Below are 20,821 nucleotides of genomic sequence, written 5' to 3' on the forward strand. Positions count from 1 at the left end.
CGATGAGTATTATTATTTCATTTCAAAATTACATCAAATTGAGAAAAGAGTAAGTTCGGGACATGCTTGATTTTGAAAAATGTTAATCATTTCAGTATTTTAAGACATATATATATATATTTTTTTTTTCCTAAAGAAATCAAATTTGATTGTATAAAAATAATTCATAAAAAATATAAAAAAGTAAAACATTAAATTAATTTTGAAAATCAACCTGACAAAGATAACTTTAACAATTTCAAAATCAGTATGAATTTTATAATAAGAAAAGGTGGAACGGAAAGGTTAAATGCGATATGATAGAAAGATGAGAAGATCCGTCCTTGATTACGAAAAAGAATTTTCATAGTGAGTTTACTCCTTTTTTGTTTATTGCAAGCTAGGAAATTAGGCCTGTTTTGAGAGTGTTATGTTTATAGAATGTTCGAATCGCTTTTAATGTGGGAGACCTTCTCATTCCTTTTACAATCAAAATTAACTTTATTCATATGCTCAACCAGAACTTCAATATGAAGGGAGTATGCCAACAAATCTTGACTCGTCTGCCATGGTAAAAATACAGGAAAGTTTTTCAATGTTCCAACAAGCATTCTATACATAAAAAATAATGTAAAAGAAAAGCATCACAATTTACATACCAATTACCACTATTTTTCCACACAGTTCTGGCAAAAGTGATCGTGCCACTTGGCTCTCTTCTTGGCTACAAGCTGCATATAAACTTCACACCTCAAGTTGCTCCTAGAAAGCCTTCTACTAATAGGTGTTTATCAACCCGAAGGTCCTAACTCCTAGTGGTACCATGAAGGCCATATGGAAGCAGTAGTAGTAGTACAGTACCATGGATGACCCTGCAAGGCTCAAGAAGGAACTAATGATAACATAGAAGACCTACGCAGAGGACATAATAATACCATGGATATGTATCAACATCAAGGACATAATTGTATCAAGGAGGACCATTGCACCTATGTGCTAGGCCAAGGGGTCGTGATCTAAATTCCTAACAGATAATTCGTGAAGGAGTTGCTGGAGTTGCTGGATTTGCTGGAGAGTTAGGGTTTAGGGGCAAGTGAAACATTAGCCACCACTTTGGGTAGTTACAAGAGCCTAAGTGTCTATTTCACAATATTAAGGCTATGCAAACTTTTTTGTCTGCATTCTACTGTCCGTATCCATCTAAATTCATTACTAACTTAAGCGTCAAAGTGTTATCGACCTGGCATCATATTTGTGTTCAATTTCTTTTGTTTTGTAAGACAATCCTGTCATTTTTCTCAAAAAAGAAAAAAAAAAACAATTACAAACTTGTGAAGTGATCTATTTTGTGGTATCAACATTTTAAAAAAGGTGGCCATTTTGGTATTGCTGTTAAGAAGTGACAATTTTGGTATGAAAAAAAAAAGAAAAACTATACTAAGCAAAGCTATATATATAAACCAAATTTATATATCTTGCAAATACAGTTTTTTTTCTTTTTTTAAAATAGAAAAGGCTTTGTACAAATTAAACATGGGGAAGGCAGAGAAGGGTTTGGTGACAGATATCTTACAAAGGGCTAAAAAAAGATGTGAACTCTCAATAAGAAAAGGAAAAGGTGAGAGATCCTTCTTGCAAGTAAGCAAAGGAACAATAATAATAATAATGGAAAGGGGACAAAAAGAGAAGCAGCCTTTTTGCACTTCTGCTGTTACCCATCTCTCCAACTCAGTCTTCATTCTTAAGGCTTTTTCCCAAACTTGTATTCATTTCATCATTTCATACTCAGTGCAGGTAACACCTTACTCTCCACTCCAATACAAAACTTACATCCCAAGCACCTCATATTCAATTACTATGAGAAAAGAAAAAAAACCCAAAAATGATTGCCACAAACCTAATCCTAGATTCCACTTCTTTGACCCAAAGCAAAAGTAAACTCTCCATCACAATTTGGTAACTCATTTTCAAATGGCAGAGACCAAAAGCAAATCAACATATACAAATATAATTTCCCAAATACAATGTGTGAATTCAAGTCTAATCAATTAGACGTTTGAGTAAAGATAAGTGAATTTTGGTTCCAAAATTTCAGAGCAAAAGGCAGAGCAGAGTACAGAGGGGAAATCAAGGACAACGATGTGTGTCTGTTGAGAAGTAATAGAGAAAAAAAAAAGTAAAGAAAGGGAGGGAGTTGGGTAGGGTTACATACATAGATACCTTTAAAGCCATTGCGGCGGGTTAAGGTTTGGCCACCTAACAGAGAAAGAAAATCATCATCATCATTTGCGAGAGAGAGATTGAGGATGACGACGCAGAAACAGAGCTGGGAGGCACAACAGATGCAGAGAGTGAAGAACTCGGGGATGATAAGCAGCAATGTGAATAATGGGATAATTGGGAGTCCGTTGAAGGAGGATCAAGAGGAGGAGATTTCAAGATCGGCATTGGCTCTGTTTAGGGCTAAGGAAGAGGAAATAGAGAGGAAGAAGATGGAGATGAGGGAGAAGGTGGAAGCTCGCCTTGGACGAGCTGAAGAAGCAACGAAGCGATTGGCGGAGATTCGGGAAGTAAGTTAAAGGTTGAAATAATGCACCATTTTGATGAACATAATAAGATGATTAATGCATGGTTGGTTCCATTCCATTGATTAGGAACTTGAAGGAATGACGGATCCGATGAGGAAGGAAGTTTCGTTCATACGGAAGAAGATTGATTTGGTGAACAAAGAGTTGAAGCCATTGGGACTCACTTGCCAAAAGAAGGTCACAATTTCATTTTTCAAATTACATCAACATTTTTTCATACTCTTTTCTTTTTCACCTTTCATTTCCTTTTGTTACGCAAAATATCATGCAATTTTATTATTTCATTTCAGTTTTGTTTTACTTTAATTTTCACCTTACTGATTAAATTACAACTCAAAACTTAAATAATAATAATTGTTATAAATACCATATAAAAAGAAACGAAATTATTTACAAAAATACAGAAAAAAAAAACTTAAATTTAAATGAGATGCAAACAGTTTAATTGTTTTTATTATATTTTATAAACTGTTTCAATATTTTACTATTTTTTTAAAATGCTCCTTAATTAAATAAAATAACATATAATTAAATTTAATTAATCTATTTTTGTATTACTTAATTATTTAACAAATAAAATAAGTTAGGAACATTTTCTTAAATAGCAAAATATTAAAGTTATTTTTTTCTTTTACTTACATATAATAACTAAAATAATTAAATTCATGTAAATGAATTAGAATATTGATAATTAACTATGAAAGTTTATATTAAATAAATAATTAAGATAGATGGTAAATATATTAGTTGAAAATTGAAATAGTAATGAGTGTTTGATTTTAATTTTAATTAGAAAATTTCATTTTATGCACACATAGTCTATGAAACTATGAAAGTTTTATTTCATGAAGGGACTAAAAGAAATTAGCTCCCCATGTTCTTCCTCCAGCTTCAAATTTCAAATTTACATTTTTTTTAGTCGTTAAAGTTTAACATATAAGAATTCTGAAATTTCAAATCACTAAACCTTTGGAAAACTATATACTTATATTAGCAAACTTATCATTTTGTTACAGATTCGTTCTAAGTTTCAAAGTTTGTATTAATGTGTTAAAAACCCTATTAGGCTACATGTGACATAGATGTAGATAAAAAATATGGACTTATTATTTTTTTAGAGCTCATAATTATTTAATATATACCTTATATTTCTAATGTCAAATTCAAAAAATATATTTTCCCCCAATTTATATAGACTATATTATTGTTTTGTTTATTTTTGTGTGTGTAGTTGAGAGTTGAAGTATATATTAGTGTTCATAACTAATATTTTGATTTATTTGGTCTCTATCAGGAGAGAGAATACAAAGAAGTGTTGGATTTATTTAACGAGAAGAACAAAGAGAAATCTCAATTGGTATCCAAACTCATGGAGGTGACTCTTTATTTCTTTCCTTTCCATAATTGTTTATTTGTTTCCAAGTTTATTGATTTTAAAATTATTTTTAAATATAATAAAATAAATTATAAAATATTTATAAATATCAACAACCTTTTCATTTAAAATGATTATCCTTAAATTCATAAGGATTTGAATATTTTTTGTTGGCCAGTTGGTGAATGAGAGCGAAAAATTGAGGATGAAGAAGCTGGAAGAGCTGAGCAAGAACATTGACATCCTTCGTTAAGAAAAAGTGTTCTTCTAAGTTCTAACCCAAATTAATCACCAACAACCACTTTGTTTGTATTTCCACATTTTGTTTCTCCTTAACTCTCATTACATATCTTTTTTTCTTGAAGTTTCCCATCAGAAAAAAAAAAAAAGAGAGGAGGGAGAAAAAAAAAAGGAAATTTAACTTTGCCAACAAATGGGAATGACATTAATTTGCTTGTATTAATAAGTTTCACAACCACGAGTGCTGTGTTGATAGTGTGATGCATGTTTGACAATAATATTTTTCCATTTCTTTACTCGAAACTTTTCTGAATAATTGAAAAGAGGACATTTCCTTCATAGATTTTTACTTCAGTAGTTCTGATCCAAAATATATGGGCAAAAGTAAGACAAGAAAGTGTTGTTTTTTACACACCAGTCCAATTACCTACTACTTCCACACATGAACAAACAAATCAATTTGTAATAGCAAGAAGTATATATTTGGAGTATTTCACTCTCGAATCCTCTGAAGGAAAAAATTACTAATTAGGATATGGAAAGAGTTACCAATTACCTACTACTTTCAGATAATGGTATGTATGTGTATTATTAACCATTTAAAAAGATGGGAGAATTAAGAGGGTTTTGTTTAAGAATTAAAAAATGGACGTAAATGCATGCATACGCTGCAACAATAATATAGTGTGTGCTGGTGCAAATGCTTTCATGAAATAGTACCATAATGAAATATAAATTAGTTTAAATGACAGATGCAATGCACAAACTTTGATTCTTTCAACACTCCCTATATCTTTTCATTCTTAAGTTAACTAAAATACTTTTTGTTCTTACATGCAAACCCTACACGGATTAGTTAAATATCCAATATGTTATTTCATATACTAGAAGGATAGGTTGTGTTTCTCTCTACACATGCTTCTAAGTAATATATTAGCCATGGATGTAGTTTGAATAAAGTGGGTTTGCGGTTTCTCTTTTATTTTTTCGTTAGACAATTGATGATCAAAATTGATCCACAATTCTTGTATTTTGACTTGTTAAATACATTATCATTTCATGTGTGTTTGGTCGATGGATTTGGATTTTGGAGGGTTTGACATTTGAAGCCAAACTCATGTTTGGACACCAAGAATAAAATTTATGGGATTAACAGGGTTTGGAATATATATATTCTATTGAATGTCATATGTTTCAGGAAAATTTATCTCTTTCAACATCTTATCAATGATCATTGATGATTGTTGGCAACAAATGTTAGCCAACTTCACGATCAACCACCATGATCGATCGACGGTCATAATAACAGATCATCATCTTAACCGTCAACTCCGAATTATCTTGATCGTCAACTCTGGATCGTCTTGATCGTCGATTATCAATCGTCTTGATTATCGGTGATCAATCATCTTGTTATGTTGGTGACCTACAACTTTAGACGTTATATATTGTCGTAAGGTGAACATCTTAATCGATGTCTACCAATCTTTATCGTTGATCGATGTCAACCAATCATTAGAAATTGACCCTTTTTGACATAGGAACATGAGTTGTTACTCACCCTCTCGGGTAGTTGACGACATACACTGGCCAAGTGTAGAATGTAGCTTAGCTAACACACTAAGCGGTAGAAATAAATATTACTTATCAAGAAAAAGTCACAAACCTAGCTAAACTACAAATAACACAAAGAAAGATGAACAATAGAGGCATGAAGATTGAAAAGTGTATAAAGATACATTGTATTAAAGAATGAAGGCCTTCAACCAAGGTACAATATAACTAAATACAATGTGATTAAAATAAATAGTAAAATGGAAAGAGGAAGAAAATGAAATACAAGTTAGGAGGAACGAGGATCGACTCTTCTCTTCTCAAACTCTAAGCTTTCACATTACAATTTGGTCGGAGAAGAAGAAGGGATACTGTACAAACGATGGTAAGGCTAATCCTTGCCACCAACTCTCTAGATTGTTGCCCATGCAGGTCCCATTTTTGGTCTATTCGGACCTCCTCTCTTTTGTGGGGATGAAGTGCTTTTATAGGCAATTTTAGGTGGAAAACTTTTATTCCTCTGAGATTGTCAACACAAATTTCGATCCTATGAGGTCACATCACTCAAACTACCATTCTTGTCCTCTAGTGAGACTTTCTCACGTGATGACGTGGTTTCTCACCTTGAGATGTTAATCATCCGATGGGTTTCCATCGCATAGCCGCCTTGCACAAGATGTCTCTTACGATTCACTAGTTTATTTATTTGTTCATTATCCTGCATTTAGACACGTTAATTGCGTAAAACAAGCATGAAATTTATGTTAGATGTATTTCTAAATACTTATGTATTTACAATGTAAGTTACACATTCTAATCATTTTCTTATGCATTTTAACCTCATTATTCTAATAAAAGAGGTTATAATAACGAGTATTTATACACGTTATCAAGTACGAAGTTGAGAACATAACTTCACAAGAATTTTATGCATGTATTTGTATTCCCCAAAAAGATTTCCTAATGCATCACTTCTTATGTTTCAAGTTTTCCTTCCCTAGGAAAGTTGAGCTAGGAAGCTGCTAGGCGTTGATAGACTAAAGCTTTAGTTTTAGTTTCTTTAAAAGTGTTATTTTTATATTTGTATCAAATTGCTTAAAGATAATAAAGTCATTAAGTTATTCCTAAGTTTGAAGTGTACTATTTCTTATCGCCGAGTATGCTTTAATAAGTTGAGTTTAAACTTGGGCATTCTGATGTTTCACTTAGAGGTGTTGGGGTTGCCTAGGTGCAACCACACCTGGAATGCAAGAGGCCGAAGGTGTTTTGGGTGGGGGTGTAACAACATGTCTCCATATGAACGAACAATTTGGATCAAATCGTTTGTAACACTTACAATCTTATAATATTTACAAAGTAGGTTGTATCTGTAGTACTGTAACTAGGATAAAGTACCAAATTTTATTCATATACTATAAATCATTTAAAGCTACTATTTCAACATGATCCATATGTATATCTACGACATACTATTCACATTACATTAAACAACCTTGGATCTTGTCTCCACAGGTGTAATGTCGAATAAAATAACTTCATATTTGATTAAATAAATAAATTTAGTTTATACATTAATGCATTACAAACCAAGAGAACTAGGACATAATTAATCCTAACACTATATATCTCCCTCCCATAATTTATTACAAGATAATAAAATAATAGAATAATGGTAAGAAATAGTAAATTTGACAAAATATATATTAATATATAGCAAATTTTTAGATTCTATCAACATAGAAATTGATAGACATTAATATGTTTTTATTGGTGACATTAATAAAAAATGATAAATGTTTATTCGTTTATATTATTGATAGAATCCAAAATTTTGCTATAACTTGTAAATATTTTAATTTATCTTACTATATTTAAAAAGATCCCTAAATAATAATTTATTTTTTTAAAAAAATCAAATTGTTTCTCTGGAAATTGTAGGTTTTAATTTTTTATCTTACTAATGAGTTGACAGGTGTAGTTCATGTTGCACCAAAGTAATTTTCTAGTAGTAAATGTATTTTTCTATTTTTCTCCCAAATCACTCACCAATATTTTTTCCTAGTTATATAGTTGCTGTTCCTTCATTTTACCAAGTTGAAACAAAAAAAGTTTGCCATTGACGGTCTCTCTATGAGATTAATACTTGAAAGCTAAATTATGACTTGTTGGCAGCGCATATATACTTTGTAACTCTGTCTTGTACAAAATACCTATCACTTTACATCTAGGTTAAACAAAGTACTTACCAAATTTGATTTTTTATTTTTAAATAAAAGAAAGCAAAATATATATACTATATTATATGTAGGTAGGCAAAATTTAATTAAATCGTTTGTTAGGTGACATTATTTAGGTGCATTTTATTTACACAATTCATAGAATTAGTAAACTTAAGTAGTGAGAAAATTAAATAGATGCCTACCTACACATTGAATATTATAAGCTCTAGGGTTTACAAAAGCTTAAATCAAACTTCTTGCTTGTGAAAGCAAACTAGGGCATGGTATGCTTAATGTTGAATGAATATATGCAATTATATAGACCTATGGCTCTATAAGAATATGTCCCTTCACAAACCAAATTCAAGTGGAAGAAGAAACATATTTATCTAATGATGTTCAATTTCACTTGACAAAACTAGGGTTCATCATTGTTCATTATAAGATTCCCTCTAAGCAACGCATGCAATTATACTCAATTTCAAGCAAACTTGAAGGTAACATACCTTTGTATGTTGTCAGATGCAAAGCTACAGAAAAAAACAAAAAGGTAGCAGATAAAGTTTTTGCACACAAATAAGTTTGATATAAGAACATGTGGAGCAATGAAACCATTTTGTTAAAATTCATCAATTTGAACAATAATGTTATTTTTTCTGACGACATTTGGAGTGAAGCTATTAGAGGATTTAGAATTGAAACTATTTTTCTTAATGGTTAGGGTTAAAATTATTGTTAAATTTGATTGAATTCAATTAATGAAAAGGTTTAGGATAAATATAAATGTGATTAAATTCAATTAATTAAAAGTTTAAGATTATATAGTTGATATCAACTTGTCTATTCGACATGGGTGCTGATGGTATTCAAGTTGGTACTCACAAGTTTAGGACCATTTTGCTCTTTCAGTGGTTAGTTTTTGTATATTTACATGAACAGTAAAACGATAAATCTCTCTTAACTAAATACCAATAACAAGACAATTGTAACGAATAAAAATAAAGGACTATGTACCCTTTCAAAATTGAAAATTTAAGGTTTAATTAAAAAAAAAAAAAAAAAAGCATTTTGCTAGCTAATTTTTAAGATTTCTTTTTATATTTTATGAGATTTTTAGATGGTAAACTTAAAAGCTAGTTTTTTTATATTTTATAATTTAAAGTTTTTATGTGTATTAGACTTCTTAAAAGGCTTATTAAGAATTTATCAAATCATGATATTAGTTTATTAAAAACTAAGAATTAAACTTGTACTAACCAAGTAATGGTAGAATAAATAACAAATAAAAAAAGATTTATATGTGAAATGGTGTTCATGTGTATTATTTTTAAAACTAAAAACAAATAACCCAATAAATACTAAGAAATGTGATTCTCAAATTTATATAAAAGAAAGATTTAGGTCGAAAAAAATACCAATAAAAGAAATTGCTATAGATTTTTCTTATTTTATTTTTCTTTTGTTAAAATGGTGGTTAAAAAGTTTAAGAGGAATTTTTTTCTAAAAATTTAAAATTCTTTTTTTATTCTTATTCTTAATAATTTTTAACATAAAGCAAGTGGAGCCAAACACTAAACATCACTTATAAAAAAAATTAAGTTTAAAAAATGTACAAGGAAGGTGAGAGAACATGCTACTAGTGATGATGTAAGAATAACTCAAATAAGTCGATAATCTAGACTACTCAACTCATATTATATTGGTTAATTTAAAACGTGGATAAAGTTATTAGGTTGAACATTTTGGTTTTCTTTGAGTTGGGTTGAGTCTCGGGTCGGGATTAAAAATTTTGTGTCAACCCAACCTAATCTGAATTAATATTATATATATTTTATTATTTATTTAGTATTCATGGATAATATTTGAAATGTTGAACTTTTATGGATGTTTGAATTTTTTATTGTAAGTATTTATCGTTGTATAAAAGATTTAAAACATTAGGAATACAAAAAACAATACAACTCAACAACTCAATCCAACTCATATTTTAAGGGTTGGGTTGGGTTGGATATACAATTTGGGTTATTCGGGTTGCCAACCCAACCAACTCGAAAATATGGATTGAGTTGGAAATGTCCCTAAACTCAACCCAATCCAACCCGTTTACATTCCTACCCAATCCAACCTGTTTACACCCCTATTTGGTATGACTAATAGGTTTGTTTGGCTTCTCTACCACTAATCTATTTTAGTTAAAATTTATACTAATAAATACAAAAAAAACGATAAGTAGAAAGGGACACCTTCCTCGAACTCGACCGGTACATGGATATGTTAGTATTAGTGAAAAATTGATGAATGAAACTAGTAAGTATCTCTAGTAACTCAAATTATTGGTTGGTTAATCTTTTGAACTACCCTTTCCTTACACTCTCATTGCCTTTATAACTTTTATGTATTTTAAATTGATCCTCTATGTCTATGCTATTTAAATACTACAAAGTGTTGATTAGCAGCAGGGATGCTAAAAATATTTATTTTATGTCATTGAGGGCCTCAATAACACTTTAATCAATGACATATTTAAAGTGGAATGAATTAACTACTTTTCCGTAATTATTTAGTTTTTAGTTTTAAAATTAAATATATAAACCAATTGATTACTAAACTATTATTATTATAAGAAATGAGAAAGGAATATGGTTAATTTTAAAAAACCAATTCATTATTAAACGAATCCTAAACAACTAATATAATAATGTTACTATTGTTGATGTCCCATACCAGCTTCAAAATTAAAATATATCTCTCTATATATATGTTGATATATTCACAAAATGACATTTTTAATAGGGAGATTTTGAAACATATATAGCAAAATGTAAAATATTAGGTTTCTATTAATCACATAATTAATAAAATTTAAATATTTTGAACGAACTTTTAATTTAGAATAGTTTCCCTATTTAGCACACATATATAATATAAACACTACATTTTTATCATTCACAATATCCATATGAATACTAATAACAACTAATTTTGCAATAGTTAGAAATGAATTATTATTTGAAGTATCTTCAAAAAGCTAAAAGATGATAAAAAGTAATTTAAAGCCTTGATTTGCCAAGAGAAAATCTCACAGATACCCCTAATCTATGACGATTTAGACTCCAATAATTAGTATTTTTATCTCGTGGATCAGCGTATACATATCTCTCTCTTTCCTTCAAACTATTATCATTATTCTTTTCTTTCTTAATGACACATCTTTGGCTTTCACTCTTGCTTTCCCTGTTTTGCCTTTTCTTCTCACTCTCCCTCTCCATTTTCGACCTTCCCCTCTCTTCTTCTCCCTTTCCTTTGCCTTTTTCATCCCCCCTCCCAATTTTCAACTTAGTTTGACAAATGTCTTAAGTACGTAGGGTTAATTAGTATGTTATAAATTCATTTAAACACATATACACAAATGCAAATCTTTTAGTTCCTGAATTTAATTACAAAAGTCTTCCTAGAATTTGTTGGCAGGAGAAACTCGAACAAGTAGTTGTGTCGTCATGTCATATACCTTTTCTGGTTTGTTTGTTGGCCTGCCTTTACAATCCAATCTTAGCTTTTGAGTTGTTCTACGTAACAATAAGTGTACTTGGTGTGCTGTTGAACTAGCCACACTCTAATGTTGAGTTATTGTATAGAAAGTGTATAGTTTAGCGAGGTACAAAGAGTTGGATTTAGGGTTTTTTTTAGAGTTCATTTATACCTTCCCCTTGAAGTGTTGATTGAGGCTATTTATAGTGCTCTTAATTTTCCTCTTAAACTTCCTGTGGTTACTTGTAATGTCATTGATGTCAAGGTGGTTGTGGTTCTCAAGGTTGCAGATTGTCGAGGTATGAGCTCGACTTGTTAATCATTTTCCAATTAGTATAATTACTCTTTCGACCTATCTGGTTAGCCCTAAAACTCCATTGTTGGACTTCTTTTTTCTTTTGGAACATGCATTTTTCATGTTGCCTTCCAATTTCACTTGGGCTTGGTGCACTCTAGTATCAATTAACCTTCAATATAATTATTTTAAAAGAACTTCAATCGGAACTTAAAAGGGTTAAAATGAGACTTTTAAAAGTTTAAAAGTATAATGAAACAAACTCTACAATTCAAGTATCGATATATATCGTCTAATCTTGATATCAATCTGCTAAGCCATTTAAATCACCGATCTACATAAATATGTGTATGCAGCTAGCCACTGTTGTGGAAGTGGACATGACTCAAGTACATTGTTGTGGAGGTAGGCTAGCTGCTAACTTTAAAACCAAAACATCATAATTGGAAAAATGTAGTCCCGTCAATGTTGTTGCTCCTAGCTTAGCTTCATTATTCTATAGCACATATATCAAATTTAAACTATATGATCTTCCTATTCCAAAAATCTGCCTTGCAACACAAGCACCAATAACACACCCCCATCCTTTGCGTCAATTATTTAAACTCCAACTTCCATATTCAAAATTTCATACAAACTTCATTTCATGAAAATGTTTGCTAAAAATATTCACATCTTCTTTTGGTTCTTCTTTTCTCTCCTCATTCTTCACTCTACATTATCATCATCCATTTCTTCACATGTATAAAAATACTGTCATATTTGCCATCACATACGTTTCGCTTTGATAACTATTAGTTTTTTTTAGTTTTATTTGGTGAAAATCTAGATTACAGACTCTGTACTTCTAGTATGGTTTAATTTATTTGCTTAGTTAATTTACTGTTTAGAAGTATTTTAAAAACTTATGCAAAGTTGTGAGACTAAAGTCTCTTGTTTTATATCAATTTCTTATAGTGATTTGTATACTTCTTGGGTTAGTAATTTGAATTATTGGCTAAATTTAAAATTAAAACAATTTTTAACAACTAAACTTTTTATAGTTTTCTAAAATAGGTTTGGTTTTTTGAAAAATATTAGTAATAGTAGATAACAAGGTAGATTGTTTACCAAAAGAGCTTAATTAAAAAGTTTTTTTTTTTTTAAAAAAAATGGTTTATAAAATTTTACCAATAATAACCTAGATTGTTTCTTTGAAAAGATGAAAACTAACTCATCCGGTAAATAAGTTGTAAGAAAAAACACAATTTATAAAAAAAATCAAATGCTAAACACACAATTTATAAAAAAAATCAAATGTTAAACACACAATTTATAAAAAAAAATCAAATGTTTATCAAACATTCTCAATTCAATATCTTCCCCACCCATTACCAAGCTTATTAAACTACATTTATATGTTTACTCTTTACTTTTATAGGTGTATATAGTGTACTTAGGGCACAACCGTTTGAATGACGATGCAACTTTGACCTCCAAGTACCATCTTCATCTACTCTCAAAAGTGTTTGCAAGGTTAATGTTAATTATATATAATTTTGCTATTATTCCACTCTTGTTAATATTCAAACTTAATGAATGGATTAATTTGTATAATACCAAATTATTAACTTCATTATGCATATATATTATATGTTAATTTAATACACATTATATTATGATCATTGAATCTAAAGTGTTGGCCATTGCATGCAGTGAAGAAGATGGTAAAAGAGCCATGTTGTATAGCTACAAGAAAAGTTTTTCAGGGTTTTCAGCTAAGCTTAATGCAAGCCAAGCAATTGCATTATCAAGTAATTATAAAATCGTGTTAATTAAAGATTCCGTTTGGATTGACTTTTTTTTTTCGGTTCAAAAAAGGGTTTTTAAATAAAAGAAAAAATTGTGTTTTTAAGCACATAGAAATTCAATTCAAACAAAATTTTTGTTTTTGAGCTTATTGTACTACCATTGGCATGCAGAGATGGAAGACGTGATATCTGTATTTGAGAGTAGAACAATGAAACTCCACACAACAAGAAGTTGGGATTTCTTGGGACTTCCCATTCCCTCCTATACTAATAATAGGAGTGCACGATTTTCGCTTCATCTTCCTAGCTATGGCGATCATGACGTTGTTGTTGCCATATTTGATTCAGGTGTGTTATGGTTGATTTTTGAAATTGTTAAAATTAGTTTGTTGTTATGTTTAAAACCACCTTAATCACTTCCATACCATCTTTTGCCACTTGGTGTGATTGTTGAATTCCATAAATGAGTTTTCTTATGTTCAGGGATTCAATTACAAACTATTTTGGTTTTGTACTTGTATATTCGATTCAATCTAGACCTCTCGTAATTTTATAATGTTCAATTTGGTTCATGTAATTCTCAATTTTGGTTTCACTTAATTTATATACTTTCAAAATGTGTTTATTTTTTACTGTAGCTCGTTTGTGCTCAAGTAACAGAGTGCACTCATCTTTTTTACTCATTCATGGTTACTCTTAATTATATTAAGTTTATGCCTAAACTGGATTAAACTATTTTCGAGCAACTCACTCTCTAAGCACATTTAATAGTCTAATCACAGTTTGTGATGCAGTAAATTTTTCTTTCTTTTGAAATATTTTTTTAATTTTCTTTTCGTGAATATAGATCTCATCTAAGATATATCCAAGTATTATTCATAGGTTAATAATGATATAGATGAAAGTTTATTATGATTAGGTGTGTGGCCCGAATCAAAAAGTTTTGAAGAGAGTGAAGGAATAGGGAGAATTCCATGCAACTGGAAAGGGAAATGCGTTAAAGGATACAGATTCAACCCAGCATCAGCCTGCAACCGCAAACTAATTGGCGCTCGGTATTATCTTAAAGGCTTCGAAGCCCAATATGGAGCACTAAACACCACTGCCGACAACCCCGAGTTCCGCTCCCCTCGAGACTTCTTAGGTCACGGCACTCACACCGCTTCCACCGCGGTGGGTGCCGTTGTGCACAATGTTGGCTTCCCTACATCTTCATCACTAGCCAAAGGCACTGCTAGAGGAGGCGCGCCCTGGGCCAGGCTGGCGGTGTACAAGGTGTGTTGGGGGAAGGACTACGAAGGCAAGTGCACGGATGCGGATGTCATGGCTGCTTTCGACGACGCTTTGCATGACGGGGTGGACGTGATCTCCGCATCTTTTGGAGAGAGGCCGCCGTTGATTCCATTGTTCGAGTCGGCTTCTGCTATTGGCTCATTCCATGCGATGCAGAGGGGAGTGAGTGTGGTGTTCTCAGCTGGGAATGATGGATCCCACCCTTCCCTTGTTCAAAATGTGTCTCCTTGGAGTATTTGTGTGGCTGCTTCTACTATGGATCGAACCTTCCCTACTACAATATTTATCCTCAACCACTTCTCTATCATGGTTTCTTTTCTTTCTTTATTTATTAATTGTTCAGTCCATTTTTAAAACCAAAATATTTAGACGTATTTCAATTGACTTAATTTTTCAAAAAAAGAAAAGCTGACACGAGAGTAGTAGGAACTGCACAAATGAAAAGATGAGTGTCTTCCGACTATACCTAAGTTTTTTCCTTATAAAAGCTCAGTAAAAAATATAATTGTAAATTGTTGTAAAACATCTTGTAATAACTAATAATCTTGTTGTGGATGTGTTGATCATTAGGGGGAGAGCTTGATCACAAGAAATATAATAAACGTAAAGTTAGCAGATGCAATCAACTATTTCAATGATGGGTCCGTACTTTTTCTTGTGCTCTTTGTAACTTTATTTTTAGTATAATATTGATGGAACGAGGATTTAACCAATTATCTTTTAAATCAAAAATCATGTTAGGTATTGTTGAAGTTTTCTATTTTGTTTTTATCTGAATCTTTATAATTTAAAATACAATATTGTTTAGCCTAAGTTTTAAGCTTGATTTCAATAGTTAATAGTTTAAAAATGTTTACAACTTTACCAATGAGATTTTAGTTTTATTTCAATTTGGTTTAGGTTTCAAGGTTAGTCTCAAAAGTCTATACATGTTTCAATTTATGATGTTAACGTCTATTAATTAATTTAAAATATAGTTATGAAGTGAACTTTATATTTAATTTGAATAGTGTTGCAAAAATGTTGAAACTTAACTAAGTAAAAGTTTTTTATATGATCCTAAAATTTGAAAACATTAGACTTAAATTTTTAAAACATTCTGAATTTTATGGAGTTTTATTTCAATTTACAGTTCTAAAAACTCCCAATTTTTGATAAAACAAAAATGCAGAATTTGCGAGAGAGAAAATATAAGAAAAGGTGGAAAATCAGGTAAAGGGAAAGTGGTGGTGTGTTTCTCCACAATTGGTCAAGTTTCCATAGCAACTGCTCAAGAAGCAGTGAAAGCCATAAATGCATCAGCTTTAATATTTGGTGCACCTCCCACTACGGAGCTCCCGGATTTAGATCTAATCCCCACCGTTCGTATTGACATTCATCAAGCTACTCAAATTCGAAACTTCCTTGCTGAATTACCCAGGTGATCTCTATTTTCATTTTCATTTCAGAAGAAAAAAACTTTATATTATATATAATTCATATATAGATCTAGGCTTTGATTAATAATACCACAAGTTATTAATTATTTGTATTAAAGACTGCCTATGGTCGAGATTGGAGTTGCGAGAAGTGTGATCGGAAAATCTGTAGCTCCTACTGTGGCTTACTTTTCGTCTAGAGGACCAAGCTCTATTTTACCTGACATTCTCAAGGTACGAAATTAGGAAAGTTATGGGGTAAGATTTTATCAAACCATAAAAGCTAAATTTGAGAGTGATGAAAGGTGTTGCAAATGTGATTTCTCAGCCAGATATAAGTGCACCGGGAGTGAATATATTGGCAGCATGGCCTCCAGAAACAGCACCGACGGTGAGGCCAAGTGGAAAGATTAATGAAGAAGAAGAAGAAGAAGAAGAAGGCGTAAAATGGAATTTCCAATCAGGAACTTCAATGTCATGTCCGCACGTTTCTGGGGTTGTTGCTCTCATCAAATCTGTCCATCCCAATTGGTCTCCTGCAGCGATTAGATCTGCCATTATCACCACAGGTTTCTAATTTACTATTTGTTAATTACTCATCTAAAACACTAAAACACTAAAACACATTCACTAATTGAAAATTAAGAATATACATTTATATTCTAACATTTTTTTTTATATATAGAACAATTTTCTTTTGAAAACTAAGGATAACCTCCTTAATTTATTAATTACAAGTAATTGCCTTTAACTATATAATATCCAGCCACGAAGATAGACAGCAGTGGGAATACCATCCTAGCAGGCGGATCCATGAAAGCATCCGACCCATTCGACATTGGTGCAGGTCAAGTGAATCCCATAATGGCAATAAATCCAGGACTAATCTATGACATAACAACCAATGATTACATTACTTTCCTATGCAATATTGGCTACACTGACCAACAAATCAGCAACTTAATTCTCAACCCTTCTCCTCATTTTTGTTGTCGTCAATCCACTGCAACCATTGCAAACTTTAATTATCCGTCAATTACACTCGCCAATCTTCGCTCCACCACCACAATTAGAAGAATTGTCCGCAATGTATCACTCAATAAGAACGCTATTTACTTTCTTAGGGTTCTACCTCCCTATGGAGTTCGAGTACAGGTTTGGCCAAGGGTTCTCTTTTTCTCTTGCTATAGGCAACAAATTTCATACTATATTACTATAACTCCGCTTAGGAAATCTCGAGGAAGATATGGTTTTGGGGAGATTCAATGGTTTAATCGCTTCCATACTGTTACAAGTCCTCTCGTTGTACGTCTTGCTACTTAGCTTCTACGTAACAATTAGAGCTTGATCTTGTAATCTTACTTGCGTTGTTATGATGATGAATAATAATAATAAGTTCAATCTTATATACTATTCTTCGTGTTTCCTTACTTTAGCATCGTCTATTTACTTTGTAATTAAAATGGTTGGAATGAGAAATTATATTTGTTTTTACGTTATTTATTGTCATTCAGCATCCATAATATATTTGAAAAAGATTGTTTAAATCTGATTATTCTTTTCTACAATTGTTTAATCAAATTTAAACGATTTTTTTCACTATTTTTTGGTACACAGTCGTTTACATTGGTGGATCGTTTATATTTTGTATATGATCGCTTAGATTGGATCTTTTAAATTTGAGTATCTAAATTTCAACAATTTTATTTTCAAGATTTTTTATCACATAATCGTTTATATTTGGTACACGATCGTTTAAATTTGGCTATTTAATTCTAGATGATTTTTTATAGATTATTTGATACACGATTGTTCATATTTGGGTTTTTTTTTATCAGTTCGTTTAGATTTGACATTTTTTTTAAAGATTTTTTATATTTAGTACACGATCTTCAACAACCAACGGTTAGAATTTTTTTTTTAAAAAAGTACATCTTTTATATTTGATACACATCTTGAACTAAATAACAATTTGAAAAAAAATAAAAGAAAAATGTCAGAATAAGAAAGAAAAATAGCATAAGAAAGTGATGGAGAGAAAAAAATTTGTGAAAGAGGAAGAGAAGAAAGACGGTGAAAATGAAGGGAAATTTTGAAATATTTTTAAAAAAATTTCAGCTTAATGAGCTTTTTCATTTTGTTACACAAATCGTAAATATTTTGGCTGTTTGTTATATTTATGAAAATTAGTCTTATTTATTTGTCTCTACGATGGGAATGGATATGATTAACACAACTGGATATGGGTCCACAAAACTGATATTAAATAAATACAATTCATAAGCTAACATGTAACTCTAAAAAACTAAGGTAATTTTCTATTTAATTATTTGAATTTTTATTCAAAGTAAAGTTATTATTGGGTTAATTTTCATAAATGTAACAAAATACCAAAATATTTAAGATCTATATAATAAAATAAAAAGCGCATGAAACCAACCATTTTTTATAAATATTTCAGGTTTGTCCTTGTTGCTTTTGAATTTCGCGCGGGTCTGATTTCTTTCTTCTTCTTTTCCATCTTTTTCACAGAGGCAGTCTCTTGTTCTCTTCTTCTTCTGTAATTTTTCTTTTATATTGTTTTGGAACCATGTGTTTTACAATTATTATTATTCTTTTTCATTATATACTTCTGCTATTATTATCTTTGTTTTTCAATTAATCATCAATCTTGTATTATTTTTTTTCAATGTGTCGTGCACAGTGATGAACTACATGATTATATTAAAACCACATCCTTAATTAAACATATATATCATAATACGAGGGAAATTAATACAAGGAAAAATAAAAAGAAAGGTTTACGAGGGAAATTAATTATAGAATACGAAATGTTTGATGTGATGAAAGAGAATTCAATGAAGAGAGAAAGGTGATTTTTGTTCGAATTTATGTCCTAAAAGTTGTATCTTGTAATCATATTATATTCAATAAAGTCGTTATTGAGAAATTGTTAGCGAAATTGAATACTATAACCTTATATCTAATAAACTAAGGTCCCAATGCTATTTTGAGTAAACTTGAACATTATGTGGAGACATAATGTGAAATCCCAAAATTTGTAAAACAGTGGAACTTGTTAAGAATTGGCTAAATGTTCAAAGGACAAAAGTGCCAGGTGTTTAGAGGTTAAGATGATGGTCAAAAGTGCATAAATAACCTCTAAATGCTTAATGGGAGGCAAAATAAGGATTTATAACCTTCAAAGCTAAGTGTTTAGGACTTATGTTAGGCAGTCGTGAAAAATAACCTCTAAGACAAGTCTATGCATTTGATGTAGCTTAACAACTTTTGAAGTTGCCAGGACAGAAGGATAATCGAGAGGTTAGCATTGACATAAGTATGATGGCTAGGCGATAAAAATTAAACATTGTACATGGTGAGATGACTTGAAAGGTTAGAAAGCACATATTGGACAGTCAAGGTTACACATGGAAATACTTGGTTGTGCGGAAGCTTGTAGTTATAGAGGTTATTATGGTTGTCATATGCTATGTTTTAAGCGTTGACATTTTTAACTTTAATTTTTCATTTAATTACTTATTTTAAAAAATTTGCATAGTAATGATTCTTGATTAATTTAAAACAATTATGAAATATAAATTTAAGTTTAGTTTTAAAGAAAAATTGTATTAGATGACAAAAAAAAAAATAGAAAAAAAATACCATATAGCACATCTTTTTTGCATATTGCAAATATGATAAATATGACAAGTAATTAGACTTCAAAGAGCTAGCAGAGGACTATCCGCTTTTAAATTTGGTACTTTTGTAGATGCACCATAAAAGTGGTGAAAAATAGTTAAACTTAATTATAATTCATTTAATTATTTAAAATCTATCCAATGTTAGAAATGTTAATCTTCAAAATTAGAACCAAATTAAAAAAACTCAAATATCAAAAATAAAATTTTACAATTTAAAACCTAAAGAATAAAGAATAAATTTTAAATTTGGCTACGATCGTTTAGATTTGGCTATTCAATATCTCAACAATTTTTTTAACGATCTTTTATACTTGTCGCACAATCTAAACAACCAAATAATAGTTTGAAAAAAAATAAAAAATAAATAAAAAGATACTGTATATTTGGTACACGATCTTGAACCAGATAACAATCTAAAAAAAATAAAAGAAGAATTTATGAAGATAGAAAAAGACGATGGAAGGAAGAAAAAAATTGCAAAAAAGGAGAAGAAATATGATGATCAGAAAGAAGAGGAAGAATCGAAATTAAAAAATCGTTATTAACTAGTAAGGGCAAATATGAAATTTTGAAAAAAATAATCAGCCTTAATGTGCTTCATATGTATGTAATAATAAGTAAATAAAATTTAGTTATAAAACTTGCAATGTAAGATGAAACAAGTAGAGGAAATGAACGAGGTAGAACATCTTACAGGCTCGATGTTTCTTTAGCTATTCCTTAAGCTTCTCGTTCTTACGAGGATTTACCATTCTTCTATCTTGAGTTAATTCTAAAATTAACTAACTCAAATCAAAGTTAGTTCCCAAATTAACTAACTCCTAATAGACTTTGG

General features: G+C 30.5%; 2 protein-coding genes and 1 long non-coding RNA gene across 3 annotated transcripts; 2 read left to right on the forward strand and 1 right to left on the reverse strand.

The window, feature by feature from the left end:
- Positions 1-412: 412 nt before the first annotated feature.
- LOC116402173 lies at positions 413-1,781 on the reverse strand. Its single transcript, XR_004214620.1, has 2 exons — positions 639-1,781; positions 413-542 (listed from the first exon to the last, which is right to left on the reverse strand). It is a non-coding gene; the product is annotated as an uncharacterized LOC116402173 (long non-coding RNA).
- Positions 1,782-2,157: 376 nt separating this feature from the next.
- Positions 2,158-4,521, forward strand: LOC101203874. The gene is made up of 4 exons (XM_004139430.3): positions 2,158-2,549; positions 2,634-2,744; positions 3,862-3,942; positions 4,121-4,521. Exons 1-4 carry the CDS (start codon positions 2,286-2,288, stop codon positions 4,193-4,195), a joined length of 531 nt encoding a protein of 176 aa, XP_004139478.1. The 5' UTR covers positions 2,158-2,285; the 3' UTR covers positions 4,196-4,521.
- A 7,873-nt stretch (positions 4,522-12,394) lies between these two features.
- Positions 12,395-17,709, forward strand: LOC101206755 (subtilisin-like protease SBT3.18). Its single transcript, XM_031882092.1, has 10 exons — positions 12,395-12,520; positions 13,199-13,293; positions 13,474-13,571; positions 13,740-13,916; positions 14,488-15,170; positions 15,432-15,502; positions 16,033-16,281; positions 16,399-16,513; positions 16,608-16,848; positions 17,046-17,709. Exons 1-10 carry the CDS (start codon positions 12,425-12,427, stop codon positions 17,600-17,602), a joined length of 2,382 nt encoding a protein of 793 aa, XP_031737952.1. The 5' UTR covers positions 12,395-12,424; the 3' UTR covers positions 17,603-17,709.
- Positions 17,710-20,821: the final 3,112 nt, after the last annotated feature.

The sequence above is a fragment of the Cucumis sativus genome, chromosome 1 (assembly GCF_000004075.3).
Source record: "Cucumis sativus cultivar 9930 chromosome 1, Cucumber_9930_V3, whole genome shotgun sequence".
NCBI lineage: Eukaryota > Viridiplantae > Streptophyta > Magnoliopsida > Cucurbitales > Cucurbitaceae > Cucumis > Cucumis sativus.

Bases quoted from the DNA above. Each gene is read 5' to 3' on its own strand.
- LOC101203874 (XM_004139430.3), top strand. From the start codon at position 2,286: ATGACGACGCAGAAACAGAGCTGGGAGGCACAACAGATGCAGAGAGTG. The intron at 2,745-3,861 runs GTCACAATTTCA...GGTCTCTATCAG, and splicing joins GACTCACTTGCCAAAAGAAG to GAGAGAGAATACAAAGAAGT. The intron at 3,943-4,120 runs GTGACTCTTTAT...TTTGTTGGCCAG, and splicing joins TGGTATCCAAACTCATGGAG to TTGGTGAATGAGAGCGAAAA.
- LOC101206755 (XM_031882092.1), top strand. From the start codon at position 12,425: ATGAAAATGTTTGCTAAAAATATTCACATCTTCTTTTGGTTCTTCTTT. The intron at 16,514-16,607 runs GTACGAAATTAG...GTGATTTCTCAG, and splicing joins TTTTACCTGACATTCTCAAG to CCAGATATAAGTGCACCGGG. The intron at 16,849-17,045 runs GTTTCTAATTTA...TATAATATCCAG, and splicing joins ATCTGCCATTATCACCACAG to CCACGAAGATAGACAGCAGT.